Below are 10,071 nucleotides of genomic sequence, written 5' to 3'. Positions count from 1 at the left end.
AGAGAAAGAGAAAAACACATGCAAAGCATAGCTTGGGCACAACAGCAAAACCCCTTACAGCTCTGTGGTGCGTTTCCTGAAAGCATTGTTAGCCAACTATGGTCGTAATTCCCATTTAACTCTATTGGTAACGACGAAACTTGCGACCATAGTTCGCTTTGGGAAACACACCCCTGGATGTAACAATGCACACTGGTATGCGCGTACAAGTGTAAACAGTTGCCTCTTGCGCATGTAGGCAGCTGCAGTATTATCAAATGCTGAGTTTAACTACACAATGGCTGCTAAAAAGGACCACAAAGTCAGCAAGGCATGCCGTTCTGTCTCCATGTTATTGTTTACATGGTTGTCAAGGTATGTTATAGAGCCATTGAGAGAGATGTTTTCTGAAAGCATTGTAAGCCTAAGTTGATCGTATAGCCACCAAAGGTTTCTATGATCAATTTAGGCTTACGATGCTTTTGGGAAACACATTCCTGGTCTGTTATTGTCACTGTCCAGTAGCGTAATGTGGGCAGCCACGTCTTCATTTTCAAAAGTCTCAGTTTTGGTCCATTTACACTAAAACACAACCCCGGAGTTGACAAACTAAAACAGGGTTTGCAGCATTTTCGAAAGTATCCGTTTTCAAGTGTCAAAAATGCTGGAGAAGTGTAAACTACAGGTGTAACGGCCCTGCAAACATGCCTGCGGGGCATGTTTTTGTTTTATTGAAAATAATAAAGTTTGAAGTCGCCATTATGGAGGTCAGTGTTTGCTTTAGTTGGGCACTTGACCCTTGACTTTTCAGCATCAGTTTTTCTCTGGGTTCTGTAACAGTGTGTTTCTGAAGCACAAAAATTGCAATAGAAATTCTGGTCAGATGAAGTTGATTACTTATTGATGATTCAGTCATCATGAAGTGGCCTGATTCACTGATCTCATCCAGAGTCTGATCTCTGAGTATATTAGCTGTTAGTTTTGCAGTTTTACAGCAGCCTTATGATATGAAATTATCAGATTAAAAAAAAAAAAAAAACAGATATTCTGAGTTTTTTATTAATTCTATAGAAAGTGTTTTCAGCTTTGGCTTTTAGACACAAACATCAAGAATGGTGACAATCACCAAAAAGGTTTTTTTTGGGTTAGGGTTAGTTCAGAGTTGATCTGTTGAGCTGAAATGTTGTCACCATTGTTGAGGTTCATATGCTGAAACTTGATAATTTCTGCATAATGACTTAAAAACATTTCATGCAGTGGTATTCTAGGGCTACTATAGTGTGAAATTTAAATCTAAATAATGTCCTCAGAGATCAGACTCTGGGTGAGATCAGTGAATCAGGCCACTACATGATGACTGAATCATCAATAAGTAACCATCACCATCTGATCAGTTTCTCTTCTCACAACTTTTGCTATAACAAATGAAATAAAACAAAAATATCTAAACCTCAGTTAATTCTTAATAAGAAGTGTTGAATGAAAGAAATAAAGTCATACTGGATTGTAATAAGTGAAGATGCTGAGATCTAGAGAGATCTGTTAGTGTTTAATGTTCTGTTTCTGTTATCTGAGTTTTGTGAGGTTATCAATGTGCTGAAGAGTAGAGTCTGTGCTTCAGTCAGTGACGATCTGAGAAACACTGATGTTCTGCTGCATGTTGCTTTATTTAAAGGCAGTAACTGTGTAGCTGCTGATTGTAGTGATAGTTATATCAGCTCATGCATGTGTACTGTTGCTTGCTAAGTTTTAACTAAAAGAGATTTACATTTTACAGAGGATGTTTCACAATAATAATCCTGGAAATACTTGTAAAGTAACAGTTACTTTACTGTATTTTGTAAAACACTTCAGGAAAATTTGAATATTTTACCTTAATTTTACAGTTTTTGTTTGGTAGACACTTCTTCCAGCTATTGACCATTTCTTTTTTTAACGATCTTTAACTGTTATTTTCATTAATGGTAAATGTTTGGGACCCTGTGCTTTCACTGTTTTTTTTTTTTTGTTTTTTTTTTATGATTACTGCTTTGCGTAAAAAAAATCATGATTTTGTAATGATAATAATAAAGGCAATAAAACATTTGCTGTTCTGAATTTCACCTTTGGCCTCAATACAGGATTCAATCACATCTGTCTTGATTCAGAGTCAGAATAATGAGTTATTGTATGATTGTTGTAGATTATTAACCAGCCGCACCATTGTCACAATCATATGATACACTGAAAAAAAAGTTGTCAGAGAGATTTCTCAAACACAAGTGGATATTAGTTGATGCGGGTCTGAATTACTGACAATATACTGAAAACAGATGGAAATGCATTGAAAAAGGTCATCAGTATCATCTGTTTTCATTGTCCAGGTAAGATGATTTATTTTCTCCTTGGGGGGAAAAAAAGAACCAACACACATTTTTACATAAGTCCCAAAAGGCCATGCATTAATGTGTTTCTGTCTTTTTGTCATAATCATTACTGAAATGTTTTTAAATCTTGCTTTGTTCTTGATCTGGGTGTGACAAATACTTGTAAAGTGCATTATATGTACTGCTACATCCAAGCTAACAGATTTGTGTTATAAGAATGTTCTCCAAACATGCAGTGTTGGTTCTGGGAACATAAAAATGTCAATTTTTCCTGAAGTTAGAGGAACATGTTTTAAAAGGTATGATGTTCCTCAAACATTGTTTCAACTTAATTTTGATTTAAAATTCAACATTCTAGGAATGTTGATGTGTAACATTCCAAGAACATAAAAATGTCCAGTTTCCTTAATGTTAGTAGAATGTTATTTAAAGGTTAGTATGATGTTCCTGAAACCTGCTGTGAACAAGCACTGAAAGAAAGAGAAATAAGAACACAAACTATAACTGACTTCAGCAACTGACTTCAAGATCTGTTTTAAACAACTCCACAAACATTATCACTGTAAAAAAAATAAATAAATAAATAAATAAATAAAAATCGTGCTGTAAAATAACGGTAATCTACTGGCAGCTGTGGTTGCCAGTAATGTACTGTTAATTTACAGCCATCTACCGTAAATTTACAGATCCCCTTTTTTACAGTATGTTACCTACACCAGCATGGAAATTAAATCATTTTATTTGGGAAACCGATTGTTTAAAAACTAGTATTTATACGGTGTTAGTACTGTGAATTTTTTTTATTTGAGTCAACTGAAAAGGAATATTTCTCCATATAAAACTGCAAACACAATGCGTAATTATGAAATAATCAAAAAAACGTGACTTTAACTCTCTTCTTTAGCTTGTCTAAGCTAGCAACAACACACATGTATGTGTTAAAGTACTTAGCAAACAGCTTATCACTGCATCAGCAGCCTTTAAATAAAGCAACATGCAGCATAACATCAGTGTTTCTCGGCTCATCATTGACTGAAGCACAGGCTCTACTCTTCAACACAATGGTGACCCCCAAAACTAATTAATTAAACTAACAGATCACTCCTATATCATCTTGTGCAAAAACACATAAAAACAGTTTAGTTTAATATTTACTCTCCTTATCAGTTATTGACTTCGTATAACTTTTTTCTATTAACTTTCACTAATATTTCAATGAAATTAATCTTGTGTTATGTTTTACAGTTTTTCCCTTGATTTTATGGTAATCTACTGCCAGAAGGTTTGGCAGTAAATTGCTATTTTTCTATAGGTTGTTGTCATAAATTAATTTTCAGTTGATTGCCTTTAAATTACATTTCACTTTGTTTTGTTTTTTATAGCAAATTCTTCAGTTTTAAATGAACACTTGTATGTGTCTACACTAATGTTAAAGTAACACTGAAGCAGTGTTGAAGTTAATGAGATAATTAAGTGATTAATTAAGTGATGATTGAGAATTAGTTACAAACACCTGTTGTTAACGAGCAGAATCACTGAAGGAAAAGAAACAACAAGAACAGAAAAAAGAGATGAGCAGAAACACAAGAACTACAACAGACTTCAAGCCACAGCCTTAGATGAAATCAACTGAAGATAAAAAGACATTAAATCTCTCAAGATTTCAGCAGAGGGGGACTAAACAACTCCACAAACAGCATTACCAGCTTCACTTATTACTAACCAGATTGACTTTATTTCTGTCATATGTCTACAGAAGTTCTTATTGAGAATTAACCGAGATTCAGATGTTGTTTCGTTTGATGTTACCATGATGGTCATCAGTGTTTGTTTAGTTGGGCTCTTAACCCTTGACATATAACATTAGTTTTTCTTTGGCTGCTGTAACTCTGTTAAAAAAAAAAAAAAAAAAAAAACATTTGTTGTAGCAAAAAAAAAAAGTGCTCAGGTTGCTCAGGTGTTGGTTATGTTTTGATTATGACATAATTATCATCAGCTTAGTACACTGAACTCATCCAGTGTTTAATCCAATATCAAAAATGTTTATTATTATTATTATTATTATTATTATTATTTATTCAAAAAAAGAGCAACAGCAGCAGAGCTTGAAGGGTTTGCCATAATTGCAGGATTAGCTTTAGTTTTGTTTTGTTTTGTTTTGTTTTTTTACTGTGGGCTTTAGCCGTTGCCTCTGGAATAGGAGGAGCTGCTACTGCTGGTGTTGGAATTGTTCTTGCTATTGGGCAATTCAAGAAAACACAGCGGGAGAACTTAAGAAAATCCTTTGAGGGCAAACTGACAGAATTACAGACTAAAAGACTAATGCTGGGTACACACTATAAGATAATAAAATGGGTAAGATTTTCAAAATGTGAGAGACCACAAACATGAGGACAAAAAAATCCTAGATTTAACTGTTTTGCTCCTATAGTGTGTGGTGTGCCATGATGTGATAAACACAGCACACCACACACAAACAGATTTTCAACCAGAGTCCCGACTGTGAACATGGGAAATCTCGCAAAATCTCTCGAGACTTCAGAATAAACATGACGGGAGATAGGCAGGAAGACATTGAGTTGATAGTGTTTGGAATGATTTTGGTATGTTTTACAGGACACGTTGTATAAAGACTCGTGCTGTTGCCACAAATCAACAAGCTGATCCTCCATCTCTGCTGTCCAAATCCATTTCACTTTGTGCTGCGCTATGACTGCATTTGTTATGCTTCTGTCTTCTGTCAGCTCGCTTTCTGATTGGATATTGTTTCTTTCATGTGATAATCTCCAGAGCGTGCATGCGTTTGTCCTCAGAGTTCCCCTCACACTTCAGGATTTCAACATGTTGAGATTTGCGGTTCGCGATCAGGGTGCCTCCGACGTTCTTCCGAGCGGACTCAGTCTCTCTTAACACACCTCACACCACAGGAAAATCTGATAAGATAATCTGTAGAACCATCAAGATAATCGGGACATTACCTAGGATCATCGGAAGGCGCCCAAATTCAGCCAGACTATCTTGTGTGTACCCAGCATAAGACTTTGGTCATACTGAGAAACCCCACGATATCAGAGCACTAAGCCAATAAATGACGTGAATGTTTTTCCTATTGCTTTGAAAAAATACACCTCTTCCAGATGTATGAAAGCTTGCGTTTGATTGACTTTCTTGATGAGATTCTTGAAGATGACGAGGAGGGGAAAAATGACAATGACAGGCCTGCAGACTCAACCACAGAAAAAGAAATGGAGAAGGAGTTTAAGGAAAAAGCAGAGAAATTCATTGATGAAATGAAGAAAGGAATTAAGTACAGTCTCTTTGCTAAATATTTTAGTACATGTAGGTGTGCTAGTGCTATTGTTAACTAGTTTAAAAATATGACCTATTTGTAATGTAAATAATAAAAAATATATGAAATATATTACATTATATATTTCTCTATATATGTGTTTATACTGCATGAGTTAATATATCTGCAATATAATACACAGGCAGCACCATATCTGATCACATATACATATATTATGAAATGTATTACTTAGTAATGCAATGTACGATTCATTTCCGTGAACCTGTTCATTTGGGACAGTTCGGCTCAATGAACAGGTTCAAAAAGCTGATCCATAGGTTCCTGATGTCATAAATGATGTCACTATGCATTTCTTTTCTAACAACTCACTGTCATATCAATGAAACATTCAAATAAAGTAATTTGTGTCAACACATATTGAAACATTCACATAAAAAAGTTATTCGTGTGAACGCATATTGCTGATTATTGCTTTTCATTCACCTAAAAATGAAATTTCTGTCATTAATTACTCGTCATTCCACACCCGTAAGACCTTCATTCATCTTCGGATCACAAATTAAGATATTTTTGATGAAATCCGAGGGTATCTGAAAGACACATAGGCAACAATGCCATTGCACCTTTTGAGGTCCAGAAAGGTAGTTGAAAACATGGTTAAAATAGTCAATGTGACTGCAATGGTTCAACCTTAATGTTATGAAGTGACAAGAATTCTTTTTGTGCGCAAAAACAAAACAAAAAAATAACAACTTTATTCAACAATTTGTTGAACTGTTGTCATATGCCGTTGACATAGTGAACGCAGTTCAGGCTTCCATGTTTACGCCAGAACGGCGACTCATTATTGGCTGGCTCACACTCATGCATCATGCTGCTCACGTTTTCAGCTTCGGCCAATACTAAGTCAGCGTTCGGACGTAAACACGGAAGCCTGCACTGAGTTCAGTACATCAACTGCATATGACAGAAATAAAGTCAAACTGCACCGGAAGCCTCGCACATTTAATTTACAATTGGCTGCACCTGTGCTTGAGTTAAAAGTGAGGTGGATAATATTAAGATTTGTTTTTTTTTTTGTTTTTGTTTTTTTGTTTTTAAGATTTTACAGTTTTCATCTTTCGATCACCATTGTTGCATTTTGCATATCTGCATATTTTTAGAGAGCTATTTTCAACAAACTGCTTACACTGTAAAAAGTAATACGCTATATCTACTAATTTTGGCAACAGATTACAAGCAATATTATTAATTAAATTCAACAAATAGAATTGAGTTAGAATTAATCAAATGAATTCCTTAGATGTCAACCATTTAAAACGAGTAAAATTTAAACAAAAATATCTGAATAACAGACAGACGTCAAAGATGAATTAAGAACTCTTTATTTTTTATTGCCAACATTGATGATAACAAGCAGAATCACTGAAAAAAAAAGAGAAACACAAGAATTAACAGAGGTTTAGATGTTGATTTTATTGAAAATGTTTGGTCACTATTATGGTGATCAGTGTTTCATTTAGTTGGCCAGTTTGACTCTTTGCTTTTTATGTCAGTTTGTGGGGTTTTGTAATTGTGTTTGCTAATTTTACACATTTTAAATGGTTGACTTTTAAGGAATTAATTTGATTAATTCTAACTCAATTTTTATATGTTGAATTTAATTAATAATATTGCTTGTAATCTGTTGCTACAATTTTATTGAGTAGATAGAGCGTATTACTTTTTACAGTGAAAGATCATCTCAGAAGACCTTCTAAAATGAAAAAAAAAATGTCAATAAAATGACACCATTAAATACAGATAAACTTACAGATAAACAGTGTAGACACGTGGCTCATGAAATGCTTTTATTAAATGTTAGATTAAACATTTGAAGTTTTAATATGATGAAATACATTGTGTAATCACATTATAATACATCACAATAATCTCTATTACTAGATTACTAAAAGTAAAAAGCTCAAATCAGATATCAGACAAAATCAGTTAAAGACCAGCCAAGAACAATCTGTCTTGACATTACAGAGCAGATTCTTTAGTCTTCACTTTGATATCAGTGTAAGTGATGCCTTTGTATGTGCCCTTGGTTTCATACTGTAACACACTGCCGTTCTTGCAAGTGATCTTCACCGTGCCAGTGTAAGGCAGGTCAAAAGTGGCTCTGCCAATGGTGATTGCAACATCCACCTTCTTTTTTGGTGGGATTTCTACATTGGTAGACAGAGTTTCAGTTCTCTCATCTGTGTGCTCCAGACTATAGGTGCTTTCTGTTCCAACGCTGAAACTGAATCCTGTAGAAACTTCTGCAACCTCCGGAATCCCAGCCTTCACTTCCATACTAAACGTCGCAGTAAAACTCTTGCTCGTAGACCATGAGGATTTTTTGATTACCTTCTTTGAGGTTTCAATTGTTTGCTGTTGTTTGGCAGAGGAGTCGTTCTGGTAAGTGATGGATTTGAGCTCTTCCACAGTCACCTTTGGTATCAGTTGGTTGATAGTGGGATAGCTGACGTTGGTGAGAGCTGTTGATTGAACTGCATTGAGAAACTTGAATCCCATGCTGTCAATGTCCGAACCACCTCTTCCTACAACTCCCAAACAATATCCAGAGCCAACATCCATGGGATATTCTGTTTTTAAACTCCAGCTTGACATCTTTGCAAAAAACTCTCCACCCTCACTGGTCTTGAATCTAATGGCTCCAAGGCGTGTTCCTGCTCCGTTTCCCCACAGAGTCAGTTTGGTGAAACACTCACCAGGCCTGAACACATACTCTTGATTCGATCCAGATGGCTTTCCAAAGGTTTCATTTCTCCCATCTGTAAGCCAGACCCTGACAGCCTTTACCTGCCATTCTCCCACCCACACCCAGATCTTCTCTAAACTGGCACCATTGTTCTCACCGGTAAATGAAAATGGAGCACCTCCTCCACCACCAATACTAGACATAATTGTTGGGTAAGACATCTTTGAAGAAATTAGATCTGAAAATTAGATATCAGATTAATATCAGAATTAACACCAGAGATCTAAATCAGGTAATGTCTGTTGTTCATGAATTCTGAAATGGTCAATAAGTATTTTTTACTCAAAGACTTCTTTAATTCTTATTCCATGATTTAAAGATTTTCTTTTTTTTCATTTGCACACAAGTGTTTTACCATTTATTATTAATTATTAGTCCCGTATTAACCTCCTGCAAAGTTTCAAGCCATTAGCTACATGAATTACAATGTAACAGCTTGAAACTGACTTGAAACTAATGTAATTATTACATCCTCACTGCTCACTGAAATATACTCACATAAATGACTTTAGTCTGATGAACTTCTCAAGATCAGCTCGTCTGGTACAAGTCAGAAAACTGAAATGTGTTTGATTGGGCTGTTGCTTAAATAGAGTTACAAAGGGGGCAGGCTGTACCTGGTGTGTGGTTAAAAGTGATTATGCAACACTTCATTTGGTTAGGTAACGTTTCATTTGCATATCTTGCTGTTCATAACAGGCAACTACTGTATTGTACTGTAGTGGCAAATTAAGAAGTTTTGTGGTTTCTGTGATCAAATAGGCCATACAGAGGAAAATTTTGGCTCACTGACCCTGAGCTTGTTCCTGTGCTCATGCTCGTCAACTAAAATGCGTATTCAAGAATATAGTTGCATATAGTTCAACCCTTTTACTGAATAATTTATATACAGGTTCAAATAGGAATGCATACTTGATTTTTCCTTTAGTTATTTCTTAAGTTAAAAAGGCTAAATACAAACTTTGCCATTTGAGCCCTCATACTTGGTAGCATTCTACATTTTACAGAACCAATAAAAATTATTATTGAATATGCATGCAAATAAATTCGAATTTGTTTTGTCTTATTGAACTTTATCATCTAAAATGATGTTATTTACAAATCACACACAAATTATTTGTTACAACTTTTGTTATTTGCCTCAAAAACAGTATGTTCACTCATAAACAAAAAATGAAATGACTTCAGCAGTTAAAATCTGTTTTTAAACATTGAAAGTCTGGTTACTATGTGGGCAGGTTGTAACCTAGTCAGTTACAGCATCTTCACTGGTCATTGGTTCTCCTGATGGAGCAGCAGCTGAGCACTACCTCTGGCACAAGAACCAGCATCATCTTGGTTAAAAAAAGTTCATAAGAATATGATTTTATTTTATGTGCACATATAAACTTCCGAATTCCAGTCCAGACTTGATGCAAAATCAGCCATGCATCACTAGATTTTGGATCAAAATCAAAAATGTATTTACCCAATTTAAGTTTAGTATAGTATGACAGAGTATGTATCCCTGTTGGAACATGTCATGTGTTTTGATGTATAAACTGGTAAAAAGGGTGGGTCTGCCTAAATTTTTAATCTGAACTTACATGGATGTACATATAACTGGT

General features: G+C 35.0%; 1 protein-coding gene across 1 annotated transcript; it reads right to left on the bottom strand.

The window, feature by feature from the left end:
- Nucleotides 1-7,474: 7,474 nt before the first annotated feature.
- LOC127515975 (aerolysin-like protein) lies at nt 7,475-9,052 on the bottom strand. Its single transcript, XM_051900187.1, has 2 exons — nt 8,963-9,052; nt 7,475-8,642 (listed from the first exon to the last, which is right to left on the bottom strand). Exon 2 carries the CDS (start codon nt 8,623-8,625, stop codon nt 7,678-7,680), a length of 948 nt encoding a protein of 315 aa, XP_051756147.1. The 5' UTR covers nt 8,626-8,642; nt 8,963-9,052; the 3' UTR covers nt 7,475-7,677.
- Between the last annotated feature and the right edge of the window lie 1,019 nt (nt 9,053-10,071).

The sequence above is a fragment of the Ctenopharyngodon idella genome, chromosome 7 (assembly GCF_019924925.1).
Source record: "Ctenopharyngodon idella isolate HZGC_01 chromosome 7, HZGC01, whole genome shotgun sequence".
NCBI lineage: Eukaryota > Metazoa > Chordata > Actinopteri > Cypriniformes > Xenocyprididae > Ctenopharyngodon > Ctenopharyngodon idella.
The sequence above is the reverse complement of the archived record's forward strand: the minus strand, read 5'-3'. Positions and strand labels throughout refer to the sequence as shown.

What these genes read in the sequence shown, in the direction of transcription:
- LOC127515975 (XM_051900187.1), bottom strand. Translation starts at nt 8,625, where the DNA reads ATGTCTTACCCAACAATTATGTCTAGTATTGGTGGTGGAGGAGGTGCT.